Source organism: Beauveria bassiana (genome assembly GCF_000280675.1).
Source record: "Beauveria bassiana ARSEF 2860 unplaced genomic scaffold BBA_S00033, whole genome shotgun sequence".
Classification (NCBI taxonomy): Eukaryota; Fungi; Ascomycota; class Sordariomycetes; order Hypocreales; family Cordycipitaceae; genus Beauveria; species Beauveria bassiana.
Window position 1 is genome coordinate 91064 of NW_007930868.1, and position 25050 is coordinate 116113.

At 53.4% G+C, this 25050-nt stretch overlaps 6 protein-coding genes across 6 annotated transcripts in view; 2 read left to right on the forward strand and 4 right to left on the reverse strand.

Moving 5' to 3' along the window:
* BBA_08283 (uncharacterized protein) overlaps window positions 1-278 on the reverse strand; it is a gene marked incomplete at both ends in the record, with an annotated part of 1111 nt that extends 833 nt beyond the window's left edge. The window contains one exon of the mRNA XM_008603380.1: window positions 12-278. Coding sequence (XP_008601602.1) covers window positions 12-278 — 267 coding nt within the window. The remainder of the gene's footprint in view (window positions 1-11) is intronic.
* Window positions 279-4882: 4604 nt separating this feature from the next.
* Window positions 4883-7731, reverse strand: BBA_08284 (protein required for cell viability, putative; the record flags this gene model as incomplete). Its single annotated transcript, XM_008603381.1, has 2 exons — window positions 4883-7517; window positions 7589-7731. The coding sequence occupies 2 exons, from the start codon at window positions 7729-7731 to the stop codon at window positions 4883-4885; spliced, it is 2778 nt and encodes a 925-aa protein (XP_008601603.1).
* A 3982-nt stretch (window positions 7732-11713) lies between these two features.
* On the reverse strand, window positions 11714-12143 carry BBA_08285 (uncharacterized protein; the record flags this gene model as incomplete). Its single annotated transcript, XM_008603382.1, has 2 exons — window positions 11714-11950; window positions 12036-12143. 2 exons carry the CDS (start codon window positions 12141-12143, stop codon window positions 11714-11716), a joined length of 345 nt encoding a protein of 114 aa, XP_008601604.1.
* A 4145-nt stretch (window positions 12144-16288) lies between these two features.
* Window positions 16289-18769, reverse strand: BBA_08286 (helicase associated domain-containing protein; the record flags this gene model as incomplete). The annotated part of the gene is made up of 3 exons (XM_008603383.1): window positions 16289-16405; window positions 16523-18392; window positions 18450-18769. 3 exons carry the CDS (start codon window positions 18767-18769, stop codon window positions 16289-16291), a joined length of 2307 nt encoding a protein of 768 aa, XP_008601605.1.
* Window positions 18770-19414: 645 nt separating this feature from the next.
* On the forward strand, window positions 19415-21902 carry BBA_08287 (protein arginine N-methyltransferase; the record flags this gene model as incomplete). Its single annotated transcript, XM_008603384.1, has 4 exons — window positions 19415-19522; window positions 19572-20181; window positions 20239-21659; window positions 21723-21902. The coding sequence occupies 4 exons, from the start codon at window positions 19415-19417 to the stop codon at window positions 21900-21902; spliced, it is 2319 nt and encodes a 772-aa protein (XP_008601606.1).
* A 1293-nt stretch (window positions 21903-23195) lies between these two features.
* Window positions 23196-24584, forward strand: BBA_08288 (alanine-glyoxylate aminotransferase; the record flags this gene model as incomplete). The annotated part of the gene is made up of 4 exons (XM_008603385.1): window positions 23196-23284; window positions 23406-24031; window positions 24091-24449; window positions 24504-24584. The coding sequence occupies 4 exons, from the start codon at window positions 23196-23198 to the stop codon at window positions 24582-24584; spliced, it is 1155 nt and encodes a 384-aa protein (XP_008601607.1).
* Window positions 24585-25050: the final 466 nt, after the last annotated feature.

Sequence of the window (25050 nt, forward strand, 5' to 3'; positions counted from 1 at the left end):
GTCAGATCAACGGTCTGAGTGACAATCTTGGTCTCGCGGTCGCTCTCAGGAACAGCAGTGATGCCGGAGCCAGCGGGGCAGTTGGTGACGGTGGAAGAACAGCTGATGATGGTCGAGGTACGAGTTTCCTTGACAGTCAGTGTGGTGAGAGGGCCCTGGGGGGAGGGCGCGGCTGTCGTGGTAGTGCCATTGCTGCGAGGGAAGTGCAGGTGTCGACCAGGGGTGAAGGCGGAGGCGAGAGCGGCGTAGGCGCCGACGAGGGCGAAGGTGGTCTTCATTTTGAGTTACTTGGTAGAGAGCGTGTAAGAGACTGGCGTAGGCGTGAGGCTAACGGCCAATTTCGAAGAGGAAATCGAGTCGATGAAAGGAGGAGAAAGTATATCAATCGTGGCAAAACCAGCAAGCTCACGGGAATGAAAGAATAAGAATCGGGCGTCGGTAGCGGTGTATCTAAACTGATATCTTGGTAATTGAGAGCAAGGGAGATGTGACTGTAGTTGGGACAGATCAACACCAGGTAAGTAGCAATGCCTGAGCGATTGAAGAAAAAGATGAGCAAGGGAAAAAAGGAATGTAGTGAGCTCTTTGAAGGATGGAAAGAGAGAAAAAGCGAAGGGAGGGATGAAAGGAGCGAGAAGGGATGGTTATGAGGATGAAGCGGCGCGCGGTGCGTGGCAGGCCTGCAAGACTGCGCAAGACTGCAAGCCTGCAAGCCCGCAAGCCTGTAAGCCCGTTCGTGATTGGGAAGTCGAAAGCAAGGAGGGCAGGTGGGGTTGAATTCAAGTGGGTCGTGTGAGTGGAGAGGAGGGGGGGTCCAGGCACCGAGCACCCAAGATATCTCGGTGTGTTTGGTCAAGATGCACGCCCCAGCAGCTCTGAAGGAGGGAAGCTCAGCGTTATTCTCAGCTTTTGGAATAACTGCGAATGATAATTGTAGAAGTTACCAGTGTAACGTCTGGTCTGGTCTCAGCAAGGACTGGTCGATGGTGGCTTTCTTGTCCACCGTCTGTGCCCGAGGCCCACGCTGTGCCAACCCGCAGGCTGCACGAAGTTATCCCAGGTACCTAATGTACGCTCCCAGTTTTCACAGCCCAAATGCTGTAATCAACCGCTGTAACCTGCTTCTGTAGCCACCACACCTTCTTGTTGCTCGGGTTGGTCTTCCCCTGTTATCCGACTTCCCTTTCTGTATTCGTACATATGTGTTCCCCTTTTTTTGCTCACTCATCGTCGTTAATCCTTGCCGGCTCGCTTCCAACTATGGCCATTATTACCGAGTTCCAGCACTGCCACTTCAATACAGATTACTCCTTACACGAATCTTTCGACTGTTCCTTGCTCTGTGGACCTGGCGCAGAATTCTCGACCCCAATCCCCCGTTCGCAGTTCCCGCTCCGTCCCCGGATCCTGGCTCCAGAGATGGGTTGAAGATAAAAAAAGCTGGCCAGACAAATTACGAGCGACGCTTGTTCGTATTATGATTTAACAACCCGGGCTATTGCCTCACTGGCTTTGTTCGACCGCTCCCGCAGCAGTCCACTCGCCCACCATTCTGGTACCCAAGATTCGCATCTTTGCCGCACCCTGCAATATTAATTCTACGCAAGCACCGCTGTGGCGTCGTTTCGACTAGATATGGGCGGGTGGGCGCGGATGTCGTCTTGATGAGTCTTGACGAGCAATTTTCCGCCCCGCTTGTCTTTGCCCAACCTCTTATTGTTGCAACACCTGGGGCGGCCAACAGCGTTGCAGCAAAAGCCTCGAGCGCGCCCAATAGCCCAAACTTTAAGGCGCTCGCTGGCAGCCCTTGCACTCCCTACCTCATCATCGCTCTCTACATATTACAGTACTCCTTTGTTTCGGTGTCTCGTCTGCCTTCACAATCGCTTTTTTGCGCCTGCATTCACAATTATTATCATGCACGCCCAAGTTATGGCCCATATCAGTCAGTACCTATCTATATACCTCTGCTCCGTTTGCTATTATTGCAGGAAGCCTGTCAGCTGTCACGCCAAAAATGCAGCTGCCAGGTACCAACTTGCCCCGCACAGTTTGCTCTGCATCACCACATCTCCTCTCACAATTTCTCTGCTTTTCTATTTGATTCTCCGCCTTGGCTCTTCCTCGCCATCTCTCGCTCCCTCGTTAGGCACAATCGTTTGTTTCCGACGCAGCCTGCTCCTCCGCTCAAATCACATCCATCCCAACAATAACTCTTCCACCGCCTCGTCGCCCACTCAGGGGCTCGCATGCAGGTACCGTCGTAATCTGAGACGAGTCGACAGCCAATCGTTCACCATGACCTACGCCATCCCGGGCCGCTCAGCGACGGTCTTGCTTGTCTAGGCCTAGCGAGAGGCTCAAGGGACACCTGTTGCACGATCTACGCCACCGCCCCACGCCGCCAACTTGCTCACAAAGCTCGAGATAAACCCCTTGAGCCCTTGCCCTGCCTGGCCCCAGTGGCCCCTTTGTCAGGAACGCCTTCCTATTCATTCCTCCACGCGCTCGCCTTGGCACTCCTCCACCAACTGGCCAACGCGTGCCCTGTGTGCCTGTCACGCTCCAGGTCATGTGCCACCGTTGCGAAAACCCTCATAGACAATGCCGACATTGTCCTGCGCGCTGCGTCGGCGCATTCCATTCTCATCTTGACAATGCGATGCGACTCAGATGCGCTATGCGTCTATATGTATCACTGGCATGCATATACACACAGCCCGCTGCCATTGACTATTCAAGGATCCGATCCATCGCGGTTCTGCTGTTGGCACTCGCCGGAATCCCGCTGTCCGCCATTGGCAATTCGAGCGCAGCAGTTGCTCTTGAATCTGGTGGGAACGATGCTTTGTGCTCATTCGTCCGCAACAACCACTACTCGGGTAGAATAGTTTTAACTTTGGCCAAAGTTGGGGCCGCCAGGAACAACAAACTCTATTGCAGCCGTGGCTGGCGAGTTCACCGGAATAATGCCACAAGGCTCTGGGGGAGATGTTTTGATCTTTTCAACATATTGCATATCTGTTGACATCTGATGATACCTCTGATGGTATCTATGACGATATCTCCGATAACATCTCTGATGAAGTCTCTGATGATGTCTCTGATGGCATCTCTGCACCATGCTGGCAGCGCCGCACGGTTGTGCTTGGCCGACCAGTTGTCAAAGAACACGGCATAAACGTTTCCCCTAATAAACGCATATTAAGTTGTTTCGCACACACCCCTCGCATAACCACCCCCCCTCCACCATGATTCCTCCCCCGCTGGCATGAAATACGAGGGCCCGTATGATTGGTGAAAAGTTAGTACAGATGGTCGACACTGAGCGTTGGCATGCAATTATCAAGAAGTCGCGTTGTTCGCTGTTCTGGCCCTGGATTGCTGCTTTGTGATCCGTCCATCTGGTTGTCCGGCGCTATCAAGATGGAAATCTCTTGGCGTAGAAATTTCTTTGCTCCGGAATTGATCATTGCGATTGGATGCCAATGACTGCCATCGAGGAGACTGTCTAGGCGCCATATTGCCGCTGCCAGGTTATTGAAGTTGATTTGCTGGGACGCGGACGCTACCACTTGACCACGAGAGCCTTACTCGCCACTCAATCGCAATTTGTCGATATTACATTCATCAAACATATGATGGAGCTTCATTTGATCTTTCATCTGTTTCATTTCGTCGCTATCATCCCATCCCTGGCTGCGAATTTCCCACGTCAGCCCCATTTCAAGGTACACATAGCGGCACATCTGAGGCACGCCATCGTCAGACGTAAATGCATGCCCACGCCACTCACTGCTGATCCGACTGACATGTTCACATTATCACATACTCGCCTGCCCTGTGGCTAGCCTTGTTCGATTTAGCGACAATGCTCAGCGGTTTCTTCCTTTATGCAGCGCTGCCAAGTGTTCATCAGACGATAATGCAGCTGCTGCCATCATTATGCGTGGCCCGCCGAGTGCAACGCAAAACAAATCGTGCGAAACAACCCCAGCATAAGAGCGACCAGATATTGTTCAGCCATTTATGCGCGCCCGTTGACAGTTCGGCATTGATGGCTGTGCCTGTCTCATCCTCGCTCACGTCACTGCATTCAGTGTCGAGTGTTCATGCAACAGTGCTTCCCGTCCATTTATATTCTCAACCACTGTCTCTAGTTCTTGTTCGAGAAGGCACCGCCGACTTTAACGCGGAGGAGTGCAGCCGCGCGACTGACTCGTCCAGGCGCTGGTTTCATGGTCATGTGCTGGTTTATTTCTTGCAGATCTACGGAGTAGATGCATTTGAAACACTGCTGTACCACTTTTGTGCGGTCTACATAGCCTCGCTCCATCCCATTGAGTCGACGAGATGTGTGATACACTGAGCAGCCGACAAAAGCCAATGGGGCTCGAATTAAGAAAAGGGGATATTGCAAAAAGGTAAGTTTACAGTCATTTTGAAGTCACAGCTGTGCCAAAGTGGCTGAAGCAAAGCAGTAAAGAACGAACATGGTTGCCCGTACGTAAACTGTCTAAAGTATTGTTCTTGAATGTAGCTACTTCGCGGAAGGATGATGATGGATTTATTCTGGTGCAGAAGTTTCATCATGTCAGGTATACTAAACTTGCATGATATTAACGCTTCTGGACCATCAGTCTCGGCTTCGCAAAGACAAACCCCCGCCCTTGTTTCGACAATCTGCTATTCGGCCTCTCCGACCCTGCCATATTGTCCGCTGCCATGGCCGATAAAGAAAGAAAGTACTCTAATAACAGTAGTTACGGACAAAAGTAGCCAGACATCAAGGCTCACATGGCCGGTCAGTCACAAAAAGCCGTATGAGGATCCTGAACATGTTCATCTCCGGTTTCGTCTTGGCGGTACACACACCCTCGTTTTACTCAATCTCCTCGATTCTCGGCCGCTGCTGTGGTCTCTGCTGCTGGCCCAACAGGTCGCTGTTCACCCGAACTCCCGCCATCCTTGTCAGCCCCTGGCCGACGGCCTCTGTTGCTTGTGGGAGCACGCTCATTGCCCCCCACGCATCGAGGCTCTCGACCACGTCCCTTGCGTGCTCCCTGACCAGCCCATCACCATCTGTCGCCGCGACGTACTCGAGCGACCGCCGAATGTCGGCCCTGCTCTCCTCCGTCAGACCAAAGCCGAGCGACACCGACTGCTCCCGGGCGGCTGCGAGCGCGCGCACAAAGCTAAGTATGGTAATGACGGCGGCCCGCCGCAGGATGCCCCGATCGAGCTCCGGCTCCAGCGCCAGCACGTGTAGGCACAGATCGACGGTGGCCGAGGCGAGCGCGGGCCCTACGCCGGCGAGATGGCTCTCGAGCGCGGCGCCGAGGATGGATAGCGCCGACGTACGCATACGTACATCTTCACTGCCGCGCTTGCTTTCCCAGCCCTGAACGATTTGTGCCAGGATGTCGTTGTTAGCCCTTTCCTGTTCGGTGACTTCTTCGTCGTCGTCTTCCATGTCCTCATCTTCGTCTTCTACGGCGTCCTGCCCCAACCGCTTCTTTTTCTCTTCTTTGAGCTTGCGCATCCGCTCCTCGCGGGCCTGCCGCGCGAGCGTCTTGGGCCGGTGACCGCGCCGGCCCGCAATAGACAGCAGCGTCTCGACCGTTTGCTGCGCGACGTTGCCGGTGAACATCTGGCCGAGCCGCTCAATAACCTGCACGAGGGCCTCGCCGAAGCGCAGGCGCGTATCCGTCGTCGCTTTCTCTTGCGCGTCCAGGTAATGATCCAGAATCTCCCGCATCGTTGTCTGTGGGTGCTTATTGGCGAGCTGCGTGAACAGCTTGACGACCTGTAGGTTGATGTAGTCTTCGTTTTCTGCTAAAAGATTGGAGAGCAGCACGGCGACTGCGGTAATGTCAAGGATTGGACTTTCAGCCAGGACGAGACTGGACAGTAGCTTGAGGCCCTCGGCGACAATGGGCGGCGGGTTCTCCTTGTCACCGGTAATGTAGCTCATGGCGAGATTGTATGTCTTGCGGTCCTCGACCTTTCTGGCAGTGGACGGCCCCTTGCCCTTGTCGTCTGGGTCATCCAGTTCGTCGCGATACCGGAGCAGCATGCCCAGGTTTCGCGCCGTGCCGCTAACATCTGGTCTATCTTCTTGCGACAGCCTTTCTAGCGACTGCTCGACAACTTGCAGCTCCCGCGGCTTAATGTCGGACTTTTGAAACGTCGGTGCTGTGACTGCCAAGTTGACCAGGCTCAGCACCACATTGACGACTTCATCGCCCAGCGGGGATTTTGCGTCTGCTTCCAAGACCTGTGTGATAAGCTCAAAGAGCTGGTCAAAATGGCTGATGAGCTTGTCCGGCGCCTTTTCCATCAGCTGCTGCAGAACAGAGACCTCCATGAGATCTTCCACGGGGCTATCGGACTCGGTCTCGACAGGAGAAAGCAAGCTGATGCCCCCACCACTCTGCTGTTTTTCTGCAGTTTCCACCCATCGCCGTAGTAGTGACAGGAATATGGAAGATGTGTCTTCTGCCGAGCAGGCACTTGAAATGTACTCTGCCAAAGTGGTTGCGCGGTATTCGATATCCATCCAGTCGAGGTCTGGTGGCTGCGAAGCAGCTGGTGGTGGAAGTGCTGTGATTTCCACCGCACCGGTGGTAGTTGTCGTATAGCGCCATGACGTTGTTGTCGATTGTAATGGCCTCGGTATTGTAGACGAGCCCTTGCAAGTGAGGTTTGCAATGAGGGGCTTCACACTATCAAGATTCCCGAATAGTTGTAGATATGTCCGTAACAACTTCTTCGCAGGAGTATACACTGATTTTTGCACCACCTCGCCAGGATTGTTCCAGGATGCGAGTGCCCATATTTGCAGAATCACACGGCCGAGTATTCTCTTGCATAGACCCGGTGATGGATTAGACAGAACCAAAACTTGTAGGCGTTGCATGGCCTGTTGCAGCGCATCTGCTTCGACCAGGACTTTGGGCCTGGACAGATCAATGACTTTATTCTCTTCCTCCTCCTCCTTTTTGACAGAGCTCTCCTGCCGCAGAGACGGATTAACACGTTCCAGAAGCGGCTGCACAAACACGTTCCACCCCGGCGTGCCAGGCGCGCCGAGGGCCTTTTTGCCGAGGATCCCGAACCCGACAATCTGCGCCGCCGTGCGCGCGAGATCCGGCCCGGCCGCGCCGTCCATCAGCGCAAAGACCTGACTCGAAATCCCCGCAAACCAAGTCTCCGCGGTCATACCGACGGGCACGGACGAGAGAAGCTTGGTCGCGACGGCAACGGCCTCGTGCGTGATGCTGGCGCCCTGCTTCTGCGGCTGCGCTTCCTGCCCCCCCGCCACCGAGCCAGACGGATCTGCGCGGCCGACGTTGCTCGGATGCACGGAGAAGACGAGCTCAAGCGTGCCGCGGACGCCGTCGGGCCGTAGCGGTAGCAGTGTCAGGGTCTGCAGGAGCGGTTGGCGAAGCCATGGCGGGACCACGTCGGGCTTGATGAGGGCGTTGAGGGCGTGTAGAAGCGTCCAGGTGTCGACCCTGCGGGTGGAACAAAAACGTATGAGTTTCGATTTATGAGATGGGCTACTTAGAAATCATTCGTGACATACTTTTCTACGAGTTCGTCGTATTTCTGACGTCCGGCGTCTCGAGTGACCTCATCGCTGGCGGGGTTGAAGGCTTTTTTGCCTACATCTATGATCTCTTGTATCAGGTTTGGCTTTGACTCTTGCGTGCTGGGAACGTCAGCCATGGAGCAATGAAGCGAGCTGAAGTTATTTCAGAATGTGCAGTTCGATTGGAAAGACATGTTCACAACCACTTTTGGGGGAGGCGATTTCTAATGCGACAAACAGCTCCAGATCTTCATGACTAGTCAGCCACACTGTTGCAGTGTGGCTGGTGGCCGAGGTGTGGCGCGAGCTCGACCGGGCTAATACTCGCGACTGAGGAAAACGAAACTTGCCCGCTGGGCTCGAGGTTGATATCTTTTTTCAGTGAGACGTCAATTTCCGATTGATTAAAGATGCCCATCTTCCTCTTAGTTCCGCTCAGACCTGGCAAACGCTGTGAACGTTGTGGCACGTATGCGTGGTGACACCGTGACAGTGAATCGTTGACTAGGATGCGCATGGCCCGTGCGCCCAGCTCTACATATCGCGTCTCCCAGGACGCGTCTCAATTTCAACCACTTCACCTTCTTCAACGACGAGCAATGTAGCTGAAGCCCGCATTCGCAACTCGAGGTCTAGCTTCCGCCCGCCAATTCTTTCATTACTCACCATTCATCCTTCACCGCGCTGATGCTGCTAATGCTTCGACTGGTTCGCTGGGCGAGGTTTCCCACGCCCGGCACCAAACTACCCAAAGTGTGCGCCTTCGCCTGCCCTACAGTTTGCCGGCTCGCATTTTCCGCAAGGAATGTCTACTACAGACCCCTCCATGACCGCCCGGATGCCCGCGCGAGCCGCTCCCCGAGCCTGCATCAGGACCTCGCTGCGAGCCCGCTATTGGATGTCGCCGCGGGTTCAACGCACCCAATGCCAGGGGTGCCCGGCCGACGCAGAGGGAATGCGTGTCGGAACTTTAACCCTTGATGATTCTTCTGGTGACAAGTCTTGTGTCTTTGTCGTCAGCGGCCTTTTACGTTGCGCGAGGGTCCTCGGACGCCTCTTGCCCGCTGAAAAGTTGGATTGGCTGAAGATTCGGACCCTTGTCCTGACAGAATGGCTTTTGCTGACGTCCCGGTTGCTGCTTCTTCTTATATCCATTTGGAGAAGCAGGCCCAGGGAGAAGATGCCATGAGCCGTGCTGGTAAGAGTCTCTGGTCTGAGACCGCTCGTCCGCTCTTCTCCGCCGGAACCAGTGCTGTGGTTTGACAGCACGACCGATCGAGTGGTGCGGTCTGAAAAGTCCGGTGCTGATTTGGAGTTGATAATGGAGACGAGAGGGCTTTGAGTTGAGCTTGAATTCGGCCACACACAGAGACGGCGTTTCGCAGCGTTTATCCAGCATCTCCTTGCCGGAAGTTGTGTCAACATCACGTTTGGCACGGCCGCGAGAGACTGCCCGGATCACATACAGAAACGCTGCTCGTCCCTCGCTGCCTATTCATGACGCTCTCGGATCTTGAACCCTCAATCTCTCAACTGCCGAAGACGCCTCGGAACTACGGAATGCCCCTCGAGCCACTTGTTCGCTCCGGTGATCTCGTGGTATATTTGAAGGTCCAGCCAGGCACATTAGCTTCTTCGCGTCAGCCCCGTCCGACGTGGCAGAAGGCGCCAGTCCACCGCTGATTGCCCCGCGGCATCGGTATATTCCTCTACTTGGGTACTTTCCCTAGAAGAGATGAAAGCGCGTTTTTTTGTGGATGTCTTTTGTGCGTGCGGCAATGCTTCCCTTTTCCAACTTGCGTGGCGAGTTTTGATGGGAACGAATCAAAAACGAGTCCTTGCGGGCAGTGCACTACATACGGAACCAGTCGGTATTAGCTAGCTCAACGTGCATTCGAAGCGGTAATGGTTGGGCTGGGTTTTGGTGGTGGACTTGGCTGATGACAGCAGCGAATCGTTATGGTTTGGGCATTGGGCGGTCTGAGTGATGTTACATCTACTTGGGCTCAATCGCGCATCCGGGGCCGAACCAAGAAGCAGTGTCGGGACCCATCTCGTGTTGGAGTCAAAGTTTCGTGCTTGTCTGGTACTGTGGGCTGGCGGGACTGGGTGCGCGCTTGAGATGTGCTCTGCGGCGCTCTCGTGTTGAGCTTTTGCCTTGAAAGGACAGGCCTCGGGATATGGGTAGTCCTGGTTGTCCCGGCCGTCTGAAATGTCGGACGGGGCAACCCCCCGCATTGGAGGGGATAAGTTTAACTCGACCTGTTTACGTTGTGGGACGTGCTAACATGATCATAGGGAAATCCCACATGTAAATCGGGCAAGGCAAATTGCCAAGTTTAGTAAGCCGCCACGACCAGACGACGTAGCATACGTTTAAGCTGCCGAATGATGAGCCTAATCAAAGACCAGGTCCGATTGTCCCCGTTTCTCCGCCGCACAGACAATCGATGCTAGTCAACAGAGGCCCCATCTCAATCCCTAGACATGTAAGGTTCCCTCAACTTGTCTGCCGAAGCTCTGAGGAAATGCGACTTGTCTCCATGCCGCGCGGTGACATTTCAAGACTGCCCAACGGCCCGTAGCCGCATTACCGCTCAAACACCCGATATTAATTATCGGTCGCAACGCAGAGACATGCAACCCAATGGGTCGCATGGCACCACTGTGAGTCGTGACGGCTTTGGCTTACTCCGTGAGCCACAGTGTCGTAGCCTGTCATGTTGCACAATGCAAGCCCAACGACGTGATTTGCCAAGTCAACTCGAGAAAACGACTCGACAGGCGTTGCTCGAGGGGTTGGAGACAAGGAGAGGCTATACAAGTTAGCGCGTGGACGTCGGCGGAACTGCTTTATGGTAGTGCCGTATGAACGCGTAACCAACTAGTGAAGTCAATGGGGCGCCGGGACGTGCCGGACGGCCTGTCGTGGTGCCGCCACCTATTTACGCCACGCCAAAGGAAGTAAACATCGAAAGAGCCCCAAGTCCATACGAATAAAAGCGACAGGAGACCAACAGTTAGACCGCCACAAAGGCCGAGATTGTTCCGTCTTTCACCGACCGTCATTGTTATCCCATAACCCCAGCGGTGGGCGGGCCCAGTCTCGACTCAGTCTCGTGCATCGAGATATGCGTCGGTCCTCGCCTGTTGATTTAGGCTAAAACGAGCATGGAGAAGACGCGTGGAGCCTGAGTCGTATGGGTATCAGTCCGTCAGGAAGATGCCACTTCCGACTAGTTAGAAGACAAGGGAACCAGTCGTACATGGGCTCTTTACCGACGTTGGCTATGTTGTAAGTGGCGCATCCGCTCTCTCTTCTCTCGTCCAGCTCCTCGTCCCGCACCAGGCACCTGCTACCGAGTATGAAGGTGTACAAGTGATTCAATAATTTGAAAATGTGATGGAATATGTCACCTGCGAAATGGACAAATTAGGATGAGAGAATACTTGGTTCGCATGCCATGCAAGCGCGGTAGTGTAACTGTGATTCTGCAGTCTTGAGACGGCGGGTAAAGGTGGTTTGCTCCCCGCCACTTTGGTCTCGGTGCAGTAAGCAGCCTGCATGCACTTTGCTGCGGCAAAAAAGCAACGTAGCAGGCAGCAAAATGTGAAGAGACGAAAAGGCGCTGCCTGATTGTTGAAGCATTTCATAAGAAATAATGTCCCGAGGTGCGTGTATTCAGGTCTAGGCCAGTCTTGTTGTGTTACACGACATATCGTGGCCGAAGCTGAGACAGACCAAAGCTTTGATTTGTGCTGGGCTTGAAGACTAAAAGGATGACGGGTCAAATGCCGATTGAAATGTAGTTAAAAAGAGTGATTTGTATAGTCTAAGTGCCTGATGTTTCGAACTACTATTTACTCTACTAAGAAACAAAATGCAAAACGACCGCACTTGTAAGTACATTCACTTTCGCGAAAGAAATCCCATGAATGAAGCTATGCAATAAGACTCAAGTCAAGTCAAGATTCCTTGTGTGCACATAAAAGAAAAAAAAAAAAAAGAAACGCCAAACTTTTTTTTTAAACATCATTTTCTTTTCAATCGTCATAGTCGTGTCAATATTACCCTCTGGCAACAATTCACCGCAACGCCCAAGCCGTGGCCGCCACTCGTCAATGGGTAGTGGCCAGAATAGTCTTTCCTCCGGGCATCATCGTCGTGACGGGTATGGCGGGAGGAGGAGGACGCAACGTCTCGGACAGCATGACGAAGCTCTCCTCGCCCTGTTCCGACACGGCAATATCCATGTGGGCGTATTGCAAGATGCCGTCGTTGATATGCGGCGCCATGAAATCTCTAGATGCCGTCCATGCCGCTGTTGGAGACAGCTCATCATCGCGACCCTTGGCCTTGAGAGACGCAGACACGGTCAGAGTGGCCCAAGGAGTTGGCGGTGTCAGAGAGAGGGAAAGTAACCAAAAAAAAACCACTTACAAGGCAGATTGGGCAGGTCGCGTTGTTAAGCCATACCATTTCGGGGCAATTATCCACGTTAAAGTATTTGCAGTGATACTTAAAAAAGCCACTGCCGGGAGTAGTCATGTTTTAAGTTTTGTTGAGCTAGGTAGGAAAGGTATGGTGGTAGGAGTTGCGCGAGAGAACGGGGGGCGGTTGTGTGGGCGTAGTAGTAGACGACAAGCAAGTGGCTGTGAGACTTGATCTAGTCTAGCTTCTTGGTATGGCGATAAGAGAATATCTAGCGCGGCTGTAACCCTTCTCTTTTGTGTTTATATATATAGAAGTGGCCGAGGGGAGAAAAGAGAAAGTGAACCGCCTCGCTCCTCCGTCAGGAACCTTTATACATGTATCGGAAGGATTGAAAGAGAGAGAGAGCGGTGGGGAAGAGATTGGGCTTCTCGGAAGATGGAAAGGCAAGAGCCGACGCGTGTCAAGGATGTGTGGTCTTTTGCTGCTGTACGAGGCGGAAGAGCGAGAGAGCGGTGATTAAAGTTGTCTTTGTTCAGGCGTCGAGTAGAGTGGGATGAGAGAGGGAGAGACAAGACAGAACCCAGGACGAGAAAGAGAGCCACGACAGCACTGCCATCCGCCGCAGGGCGTTGAATGGAATCGAAAGGGAAACAAATCTCTCTACTCCGTACACACAAGTATCGACAGGGGATGGGTTCGCCAAGGCAAGCCAGAAGGTCTCCATTGCTTCTGTCCATGCGTCTGCAGGGAAGACGGGTGTCGAGGGACAATGAATTGACTTGACTTGACTTGCGCAAGTTTTTTTTTTCTCATTTTAATTTTAATTTTTTTTGTTTAATATCGTAGTGATTAATTAATAATTTTTTGAGTATCCGTAAAGGGAAAAAAGACAGAGTGTCGAGTGTGCGGCTCCAGTTTCATGGGGGGTATTGGCCTTTGCATGAGAGCAGGCATATTCGTATCCCCCCCCCCCCCGGTCGTCGGCTTGTCATTTCAACCACACCACCACCAACAACAGCAACAACAACAACACTGACCACCCACCTTCTTCTCGAGGATTGGACAAGGGTCGGGGGGTTTTGGGAAAAGGGAGGGAAAGGCTTTTTTGTTTAATTTTTTTCTTTCTCTTCCAGCATGCAGCGTTTCTTCAAATTTGCTGCCCGGATGAGGACCCGGCCCCCATCTGATTAAAGGAAAGATTCATGCACTAATACCACGACATGACATGTACGAATGTATGTTTGTTACATGTAGTTATATCTGCACATTGCAAGCGCTGCTGGTCGGTATAAACAGCCGTCTGCTTCTCTTGTTCCCCTGCGAGGTTCATGGATGAAGGACCATTGCGGGGACGGAATAAAAAACTGTCAAAAAAGTTGTCGTCGAGTCAAGAAAAGGGGGGTTCCATTGAGAATCGGTGATTTGTTTATATTGCTCATCCATCTCAATGCTACCTACCACATGTACGTGTGTGCGTGTGTGTGTTGTCCCGGGCCGGAAGCCGGGCGGTAACTGATAACTACAAAGTAACTATTTAGCGCGCTGCATATTATTTCTTTTTTTTTTCTTTTTTCCTTTTCCAATTCCGCGCAGCACACGTGCGGGCCGAGCCTATTACCTGGGGCCGGGAATTGACAGGAAACGGAGAAACGAGGCAGAAGAAGAGAAGAACAAGAAGAAGGAGAAGACAAAGCCTCTTGGTTTTGTGCTGCAGGCTGATGGAGCATAAATGAATATATATTACAAGTCCCTTTTTCCCCTCTTGTAATATCCCTACACGCCTGAACATCTGCCGTTGCCGTCATCAAAACCTGAAAAGGCGAGATTTCTTTTTAGAGTTTACAACCACGTAATCAAATCTGCCCAAGGTCGGGCAGCCATCCAATGCACCCGGAATGGACTCGGCAGCGCCGCTTCTTGCTCACGAGTCACTACTCCGTAATTAGAGAGAGAGAGATATTCTTTATTTTTTGGAGCAACAACCTTGACGGCCTTGTGGAGTCTTCTTGGCACCCGGGCAGCGCCATCATCCCAACACACACACACACACACACACACATACGCCTCTCTCAGACTCCATCGGGATAAACAGAGAATCCTTCTCGTTCTTCAATTCCAACGGTCGACCCGCCCGTTAGCCCAGCCCAAGTTGGGGTAGGTTTCGACAAAAAAGAAAACAGTTGACGATGTCTCAAACAGGAAGCTGGCCAAGCCGCCACCAAACACCACCCCAGTCTACCCCTTGCTCTAAAACGAAAATGTGACGCTCATTTTCTTCGTCCGTGCTCTTCGTTGGCCTCGGGAATGGCGTCGCGCGCCGAACGGCTCCTAGCTTCGTTATGGCGCCTTATACCCGCGCCCCCTGCCTTGTCAACCTTGATTATTACTGCCCTTTATCAAGGCCCGATCTCGAACATACGACAATAAATACAGACTGGCGGTCAGCAAGGTCTTTTCGACCATTTGTAGAATGCGACAAGCGTACTCCCTACAGCGAAATCGGTAGAGAAGAAGAACCTTTGAAGAAAATGACGTGTTTACTCTGCAATTCATTTAATTCTTCCTCTCTTCTCACCCCGGAGCATTGCGCCCGGCCACCTCGTTAACAAACACGGCGGATGCTGGCTGCATCAGCACACCACATGCAAAATGTCAATGACAAAAAAAAAAAAAAGAACAATGCGTAAAGAAGCATTCTGTATTATACAAGTACAACATGGCTCAGCTGAACCAGTTGGCGCGGAAGCGTTACCCCGGTCCTGCCATCAGCAGCCACAATAGATGACGAGCCTGCATGAGGACCATTTCCGCCAATACCTAACCCTGTGCGATGCAGGCAGCAAGCACAAACGCCCTTTCCGCCACCACAGCTGCCAACCACTTTCGAGAAGCATGTGTTCACACCAACACACGCACACACACACACTCGCACACACACATAAACACAGCATCTGTACGAATGCAAGCGTCAAGACGAAGAAGCTTGCCAGGTCAGAACACCCACCAATTGATTCTCAGTGTTGCATTCCGCGTTACGCTGGCGGCTCAGCCCCAAAACGTTGTATCCGGGCATCGGCGGCCGATTGCCGGTGTTTTGCTTTTTTCTTTTTTCTGATTTTTTTCTCCAACTCGGATGCTTCATCCGAGCAAGCTCTCTGCGTTGTTCTTTATTTCCTTGTTTCTTATTTATGCGTGCATTAATTAAGCAGGGTTCTTTTTTATCTGCAGCAGCCCCAACAAGGTAACTACCGGGCGCACCGGCTCGGAGAACAAAAAAGAAATTCATGTTCCCTGCATGACAGACCCAACAAGTCATCACCTTTATTAATTAATAATGATGGAAACCGAATCTTTCGACAAAATGCCCTTCTTAACAGCCAACTATATTTCCGAGCACCTAAGCATATTTTAACAGTTTCATAGAAACTAGCAACGTACCCAGTTAACCCCCCCCGGGTCTATCGTCCGACACCTCACCGCCCAACGGATATGCTATATGCCCTGGTATTATCACAGCAAACACGACAACAGAACGCCTTCTCTCCCGACTGATGGGCTCAAATTGATGCCAAGATGGCCGGGATTCACGCGCCGGCTCACCGGATGCCCTCGGGGCATCTTCCGTGCGATGGCTACTGGTCGTCGCCGACGAACGTACCCCCTCTGACCCCCCACGCAAGCCTTTACTTGACTGACCTCCTAACATCCCTTTATTGCAAATGCAGCCAGAAGGACAAGATTACTCTAAAAAAAAAACGACAGGACGTCACCACCATCACTGCCGAATTCCTCGAGAGCTGAATGGAAAGTCGACTCAGCACGCAAGAGGCCAAATGCGCGTCTTGGCATACATAATGTACTCGATTGTAATGGTGACGGACGCCTTGCAGGCTTGGCCGCCTCTATACTCTAACTGACTGTTCTCGATGTGAAAGAAAAAAAAAATCTCATGTGTGACCCCCAAAAGTGTAAAACAGAGAAATGACGTCCCGGGTGCGCTCTTGCGAATCTTGCTCCAATAGCGCCGCTCCTAAACCACGCACACACGCACACATACACACGTGTGCACCCTCTTCGAGATACCGAGACCCCAACCGACATCGAGTGCATTATGCAGCGCACACGATCCTGCACTCCCGGATGTGAAACAGAACCATTGGGCCTGTGGGGGGGCCAGCGTTTGCAGCAATTCAGCCAACTCGGGTTTCGCGGGCATAACGTGGCGCCTCAGCGTGCATGCAGATTAGCCACGAACGACATCACTTGTCGGCCTTCATCGCCGCCTTTCTGCGCTTCTTCTCCGCGGCTCTGAGCAGAGCCCGCTTGATGTCGGGTTGATCCATGTTCTCGGGGTCATAGTACGCCGGGGCAATGTCCTGCAGAGTTGTTTTGTTAGTACATCATGTCCTGGGCACCGCAGCAGGGAACGAGAGAGGGTAAACGAAACATGCGTCAGAAGCATGCAACAAGTGAATATAAGCAATCAAACTTACCAATAACCACTCCGGGCGGATACCCGTGCAGGTGCGGATATATTGCTTCGACGTCAGGACAAACTCGTGGTACACAACCCAATCAAACTCGGTCCGCAGCACCGTCGACGGGTGAATCAGTACGGCCTGGTCATCCTTGACGGTCCTGTACACCTTACCTGAGCTTTCCTTCATGCCGACTTGCATGAAGAAGCCCGACAGCAGGGACCGGCGAATGTTGGTGTAGTAGTTCTTGTCCTCAAACGGCGTGGAGACGAGCTCCAGGCCCTGCACCTCCATGATGCGCTTGAGCTGGGCGCGCACGCTGTCGGCGCTGCTGAGGTGTCGGTGCGAGAGAAAGTGTTCGTGGCACCACTGCTTCACCGAGTTCGGGTCCGACGCCATCTGGCCCTTGAAGGCGTGGTACACGTTGAGCATGGTCAAGTGGTCGCCGTCGGGATGGCTAAAGTGCGACTTCATCTCGTCGGCGCGCTTGCGGTTGTTGGCCGGGCGCACAAACACCTGCGGCACCGACAGCAGCGACGTCAGGCTGAGAATCTCGTTGGAGCAATAGAATTCGGGCGACGAGATGAGCATCACGGCGAGCGCCGGGTCTAGCGGAAATTCCGACGCCAGAGAGCCTAGCGTCGTCAGCTCCCCGTCGTCGTCCAGGCATGCCAGGTAGTTGAGCTCTTCGAGGGCGCGCATCATCGTCTCCGGTGCCGGAGGATCCATTAGGTCAAAGTGCACCAGGTCCTCCACGCCCAGCTTCTTGAGCTCCAGCACCGTGTTGGCTAGGTTGGAGCGTAGAATCTCGGGGTACGTCTGCTCGATGAGCTCCTTCTTGAACGCCTTTTCCGTGTACAGCCGGAAGCATTTACCGGGTTTGGTACGACCAGCACGACCAGCGCGCTGCTGGGCAGATGCCTTGGAGATGGGCGACACGAGTAGTGACTCGACACGGATGCGTGGGTTGTAAATCTTTTGCTTGCTGAAGCCAGGGTCCACCACGTAGACGATGCCGTCAATCGTCAACGAGGTTTCGGCAATGTTGGTCGAGATGATGACCTTGCGGCCGGGGCGACCGCCCTTGCGCAGCGGCGGTGGCGGCTTGTCGAAGATCTTTTGCTGCTGGTGTGGCGGGAGGGTACCGTAGAGCGGGTAGACGGCGAGCGGGCCGGCGTCGACTTCTCGTATCAATTCCTCGGCCTCGAGGGCAATCTTGCGACACGAATCTTCGATTTCGTCCTCACCCGTGAGGAACAGTAGAATGTCGCCCTCGGGTTCCGAGGCGTGGATCTGCAGCACGGTGCGAATGGCCGCTTCGACGTAATCCTTTTCGGGCTCGGGCGTGTAGAAAATCTCGACGGGATGCGTGCGACCGGGAACAGCGAGCAGCGGCGCGTCGTTGAAGTAGCGCTGAAACTTTTGCGCGTCCAGCGTGGCCGACATGACAATGATCTTGAGGTCGGGGCGCCGCGCCGCGATTTGTTTGAGCAGCGCCATGAGGATATCGGTGGCGAGCGTCCTTTCGTGCGCTTCATCGAGAATGATGCAGCTGTAGCGCGACATGTCGTGATCGTGCATGGCCTCGCGCAGTAGCATACCGTCCGTCATGTACTTGAGCAACGTCTTGGGGCCCGACATGTCGTCGAAGCGGACATTGTAACCGACTTCCTCGCCCAGGACCACGTCCATCTCGTCGGCGACACGCTGGGCAACTGAGGTGGCGGCGACTCGGCGCGGTTGCGTACAAGCAATCAGCTTGCGGTTGAGCTGGGGAAGCTCATCGTAGACGACGTATTGCGGAATCTGAGTAGTTTTGCCGGAACCCGTCTCACCAACGAAGACGAGGATCTGGGTCTCGTGGTACTTGTCGAGAAATTCTTGCCTGCAAGACACCCTGTTAGTATGCAACGGAAAGCGCAGAAAACGGAGAAATATATACCTTTGCTTGTGGACGGGCAGGTCTCGGCGACCTTGCAGGATCTGGAAATACTTTTGCGAATGCGGGCGCCCGGTGAAGGGATTCGAGTCTAGGTCCTCGGCCTTGGCGGCCTGCTTCGCCGTTGTGGCGCGACGCTTCATGCCTGCGAGAGGCGAGTGCGCAGGCATCTCGTCGGCGCCATTTTCGTAGTCGTCGCCGTCGTCCCCGTTCTCGTACATGTGCGCCAGATACGGGTTCTCTTTGTCATCCCTCTTCATCTTCTTCCTGGAAGCCCCGTCGATATCGGCGCTGCTTCGCTTGTCGCCGGTGTTATCGGGCATGATTCCACCTTGCCAATCTTGCAAACGGGAGGCAGGTTTCAGATGGCAATTGGAAGGGATATAATCGTCAGCAGCGCTGTAACGTGGTCGGGTTGTTGACTTTGAAATTTTCGAGCGAGAGATCTGGAAAATCTTTATCGATAAGCAGGCGACAGTGTTGATGGGGCGACTGTCCGCACTGTATCGCGAGCTATTGAGCAAGCGCAAAAGCGGTAAAATGGAAGCTAATGATCTGCTGTCCGATCAAATTCTGTCTCGATAAAACATGAGTCAAGTTTTTCGCCTTGAACAGAGCAGATTGTTTTCCAGGGGCCGCTAGCTGGCCTGTGCTTGTGTATCGAGTCTCACAACAAAACGCCGTTGGGCAGTCTAGCTCGCCAGTCGCACACTGTGCAAGGCCCCGTTTCATCCCACCTTGGGTCGCCAGGACTGAAAATGTAGCCAGGCGGAACGGAGCGTCTCGGCTTTCAAAACGACTTCACCAGCACCTTATTGCTCTTGCCAGTGGCCCGGCTGTCTATTTGCCAGCTCCGGTGCCAAAGTCTGAAGAGTTTGTCAGGTCGTGGTTCTATTCGAAAAGCTGCGGGACATTACTGCCTTCGCACGTGCTGCGCAACTGGCAAGAGCTCTCTTTGCGGCGCCACGATGGCCTCAACGGACTATGATCGCCCATACTTTACCTTTGGGTACTATGATAGTACTAGAGATGCGCCTCTGAGCGATCTTCAATATGGGTACCTCTTGAACGAGGGAGTGAGTTCACTCTTACACGATCTCGATGAGCACAACTAATACCGAGTAGTTCAACTTTGCAGTTGCACCCATAACCAACGAAAATTTCAGGAATCGAATTTTCAAGCTCGTTCAAGATCACCTTGATCTGTTGGCCAAGTCTAGTTCCGAGGGTACTACTATCGCCACTGCTCCTCAGGCTGACCCTATCATCCCTCCGCTGACCCCAGACGACACCGGCTTATTCCCCTCGCAAGCTGTCAATACCTACACTGGTTGCATTAGCCCATGGATCGATCTAGCATCACCAAATCCGATCATCGCAAGCATTTCGCGACAGGTTCTGAATCTTGAAATCAACTATGCAAGCTTCTGCGGACTTCGCATCGTCATGATCCCCCCGCCTGAGCGGGATGGCTCGCGAGGTACAGGAAACTCCGGTCTGGCGCAGTATGCTCGTGCCGTGCAGGAAGCTCTGACCATTGGTGCCAATATGAGCTTTGCTGTGCAAATGCCCATGTACCGTGAGCCAGGCATTGACGGCGGTATTGAAACGTTGTCCAGTCTCAACCCTGTGTCAAATACCCCGCCAGTCTCTAAAAAGATTGATCTTTTCACTGCGTGGGACTCTTGGCACAATGTGAGAAGTGTCTGCAATTACAACTTGAGACTTTTCCTAGGTAAGAGAACCTACTGTCTGGTGAGGCCATCTTTTGACTAACAAGCTACTGGCATAGCCCTGAAGATCCCGAAAGTGATGCCTGAAAAGGCTCTGCAGGACCGCTGGTTCTCAGAACCTCTCATGTACCTCACATTCACACCAGAGGTCTTTCAGACGAATGCTACTGGCAACCCATCGCTTTCCAAACATCACCGAGCCATGATATATGCTTACATGAAGCTCAAGAGTACTCCTGGACTCCTGATGTGGAATACGGGACCTCGCGTTTCTCATATCAAAGGCAATGCGCAAACGGTCATTTTCGGAGATGGCTTTCCACCGCTCTCGGGCGCAGATGGTGAGAACGAGCCTGCTTCCGAAGAAAATGACAAACCGTCCCCGTACATTGAGTATATGCGATGGCTAGAGTCGGGACAGCCACCGCTCACGATCTTCGAGTCGCCAATGCTTACCAGCTTTCAGGATTGGCTGCAATCGCCACTGCAGCCGTTATCGGACAATCTTGAGTCTGCGACATACGAGGTGTTTGAGGGCGACCCCGTCAAGTATAATCAGTATGAGGCTGCTACTATGGAGGCCCTAATTGAGTGGAAGAAGCTTAAAAAGCCGACCTCAAAGGGAGGCGTCGTCGTCATTGCCGTGGCGGGCTCCGGCCGGGGACCACTCGTTACCCGAGCACTCAAGGCTGCCGAATACGCCAATGTGGAAGTTGAAATATGGGCTGTTGAAAAGAACCCCAATGCTTACGTCTATCTGCTGCGTCAAAACCAGAATGTCTGGGACGGGCGTGTCAAGGTCGTCAAGACAGACATGAGACACTGGAAAGGCCCTATTATTTCCGAGTCTGCCAATGGCACATTGTATGGCAAGGTGGATATTCTGATTTCCGAGCTGTTAGGCTCGTTTGGTGACAACGAGCTTTCTCCGGAGTGCCTGGACGGCATCCAACATGTCATGGCACCCCGGGGCATTTCTATTCCGAGCTCCTACACGGCTCACTTTACGCCAATTGCTTCGCCCAAGCTGCATGCGGATATTCTTGCGCGCTCTGCGACCGATTCGAATGCGTTTTCGACGCCCTGGGTCGTGCACCTGTTCTCACTCGACTACAATGCGCAGCGAGTGCCTGATCATCCGCGCATCCAAGAGGCCTGGGAGTTTTCTCACCCGATTCCCGAGTCTACACTGCAGGGAGTTGAAGCGCGGCGCTCTGGTGGCGTTGTCGGTGGCGGCGGCGGCAGCATGGCTGGCGCGGCAGGTGCCAACGACCACAACTCACGCTTCTGCCATCTCACGTTTGTTTGCCGCACCCGCGGTGTCACTCACGGCTTGGCAGGCTATTTTGAGTCCACCTTGTATGAATCGCAAGTCGAGGAAACACGAGGCGAAAAAATCGAAATTAGCACGCACCCGGAGCGCATTGATGAGAAGAGCAAGGACATGATTTCATGGTTTCCCATCTTCTTTCCCCTCAATGTAAGTGGTGATCGGTAGATGACTATTTTTCGACACGTTTAAAGCTGATGATTGTTCTGATAGCAACCTCTTTACTTCCCAGCGGATACTGAACTAGAAATTAGCATGTGGCGGCAGACGGATGATACACGAGTGTGGTACGAGTGGCTCGTGGAAGCGTGGGGCTGGGTCGGAGAGAATACTCGAGTCAAGGTTGGATCGTCGGAGCTTTGCAGCAGTCGCAAGATGGCGTGTCTCATGTAGATCGGAGCACTCTGGTGTGCAGGATTGACGATTGGTAGCGAAGGCAGTGTTGGAAAGAATGCTACTAAGTCACGGTTGGGAGCTGGCAGTGCCTGGATCGATTTGAATAGCGAGCTTGCAAAACACAAAGACGCAAAGACAGCAGAGGAGACTATTGATATTATTGGCGAGAGCTATATTCTTCAATCAGCAACCTGAGTGGCCTCTGCAGGAGCAAAATCGCCACCTCGATGGTACTCTGTTGACCTAGTTAGATGGTACATGCTTGTCAGCCAGTGTGGAGGCTTACGAGGGCTGCCAGAAACAGGTGCCATAAAGATGCCAACGGCGAGAAGCAGAGTTTGAGTCCAGGACATGATGTTGAAAGCGAGCATCAGCTATTGTTAGTAGGCGGTAACAGAAAGGGTCTGCGAAGAGGGAAACCGCAGAAAGAGGGGAAATGCAGAGGATATCGCGCCACACAGCAAGTACTGTGACGAACGAGATGCGTCGCGCCACATACACGTAGGTCGCTTGTGAGAACAAGGGATCGCGCCACAGTAGACGAATTCGGGGCTGGCCAACGAATGATGAAGCACCTATCTGCGCCCGCAGAAGCCATTCAGAAAACAGCCATGTAATTGGATGCAGATCAGATGCACTGGTGGGCAAACTCGAGAGCGAGGCAGTATGATTCATAATTAGTCGAGAGGCAACAAACTCGCTAGCCTCTGCACTCTGCGTAATGGGTTGCGACGGGCTGACTGGCCACTGTAAGCTGATGTGGATAGGTTGGCAGCGGAGTACGGCGCCTGCCCACAGCGAGGCCGAGTAGCCGGGAAACGCCGGGGAGACAGTGAGGCTACAGCGAGGCTACAGTGAAGCGCACTACCGGAATTGGCTGAAGCCGCTGTGAATTGACAAAACTTGATCACCCAATTCCCCTAACGCTTCTGCCGTTTCGCCTTGCTGTTTGCGCTGCGTCGACGATTCTATCCAACGTTCCGGCCTCAATTGGCGATTTGCAGAACTCGTCGTCATTGACCAGATACGGAGACCTATTAGCGCTGCACTCGCCAAGTTTCGTCCATTCGTTCACTTTCAGTCATCATGGCTTCGCGGTTCTCCTTACTAAGAAGCTCATCAGCGCTCCTCCGGTCGGCTGTGGACGGGATGCCCCGCAGTCCGTCATGGACATCCACATGCCGCTACCCCTCCAGCGCCAGAATAATAGCTTCAACCCCCGGCACTTCTCAGCATCCTTCATCCATTGCTTCCTTTCCCATACACCAACAGACTCGCAAATCATCCAACATGTCTTCTCAGGCTCCCCACCCTACCTTGCTCATCCCCGGACCCATTGAGTTTGACGATGCCGTCCTTCAGTCCATGAGCCATTACAGGTACGTTGCGCTTTCTGCCCCGCGCCGGTCATCGTACACTTGCGGTAGATACTGTGCAGCTGTCGCACCACTTCTTAACCACGATTCTAACCATATCTTGTCTTCTTCTTCTCAAATTCAGTGAAAGTCACGTCGGTGCTGGCTTTGTGAAGATCTTTGGCGAAACCCTCTCGCTCCTCCGCCAAGTTGTCCGCTCGACCGACCCCAACGCCCAGCCATACATCATCAACGGCTCTGGTACCCTCGGCTGGGATCTCGTCGCCGCCAACCTGGTCGAGGCCGGCGAGGATGTCCTTGTCCTCAGCTCCGGCTACTTTGGCGACCGCTTCGCCGACTGCCTGACCCAGTACGGCGCCAAGGTGACCAAGCTCGACGGTCCCGTCGGCGGCGTCCCCTCCCCCGCCGAGATTGAAAAGGCCCTCTCCGAGAAGAAGTACAAGCTCGTTACCGCCACCCACGTCGATACCTCTACCGGTGTCTTGTTCGATCTCAAGACGCTCGTCCAGTCCGTCAAGAAGGTCTCCCCCGACACACTGGTCATCGCCGACGGTGTCTGCAGTGTCGCCTGCGAGGAGCTCGCCTTCGACGACTGGGGTCTGGACGGTGTCATCACCGCTGGCCAAAAGGCCATCGGCGCCCCTGCTGGCCTGTCCATCTCCTTCTTCAGCGGCCGTGCCGTTGACGTCGCTCACAACCGCAAGATCCCCGCCGCGGCCTACTTTGCGAACATGAAGAACTGGACTCCTAGTAAGCAGCGCTAACCCCAGTAAGCGCGCATGTATAGCCGGCTAACGATGCAACAACAGTCATGAAGAACTATGAGGCCGGCAAGCCCTCTTACTTCTCGACCCCCTCCCCTCAGCTTATCCACGCTCTCAACACTGCTTTCAAGCAGCTTCTGGCCAATGGCATTGAACCGCGCATCGCCAAGCACGTCGAGGTGTCCGACTACGTCAAGAAGTCTATTGCCGACCTTGGCCTCAAGCCTGTCGCCAGCAAGAAGGAGGACCAGTCGCACGCCATGACTGCCATCTACCTGCCCGAGGGTGTCGGCGCCACGGATGTCCTGCCCAAGCTGTTGAGCAAGGGCGTCATCTTCGCGGCTGGCCTGCACGCCACGATTGGCCCCAAGTACATTCGCTTCGGCCACATGGGTATCTCTGCTGTAAGTGAAAAATGCGGTTGGATGCCTTGTAGATACTAACTCAGCTCTTACTAGGTCAACTCAAACCGTGGCGATATCGATAAGGCTCTCAACGCTCTCAAGGAGTCGCTGGCCGAGTGCGGCTACAAAGCTTGAGGGTAGAGCTTGATCGGCGAAAGGAAATATAGTGTATGCAAGTGTCCTGGGATAGATTGGGTACCATCTAGCTGTAGAATATAGTAGAAATGAATGGAAAAAAGGAATCAAACTAAATGCAATGGCACAGAGCTGCTTGCGCAGTGGCAATCTCGCCGATGAATATAATACAATATATATTCCTGGCACCCGCGAACAACTCGTTGTTTGCAGCCGCTGTGTCACCAAGCTTAACTCGAGTTGCGCACAGCTGATTTCGGCGCGCACCGTGGCGCCCGGGCAACGAGGGATGACGAAGTTGCCGACACAAGGCCCGCATTGTGACAGCTTGAGCGAGCAATCACTGTTTTCGGTTAGATGAAACACACGAGAGATTCGCGAGAGCACATGAGATGAATGGCGCCCGAATCGTTCTTAAGGTGGGGGGTTCGTGTGCAGCCGGCAGTGACGGAGTTTGGAGATAGCG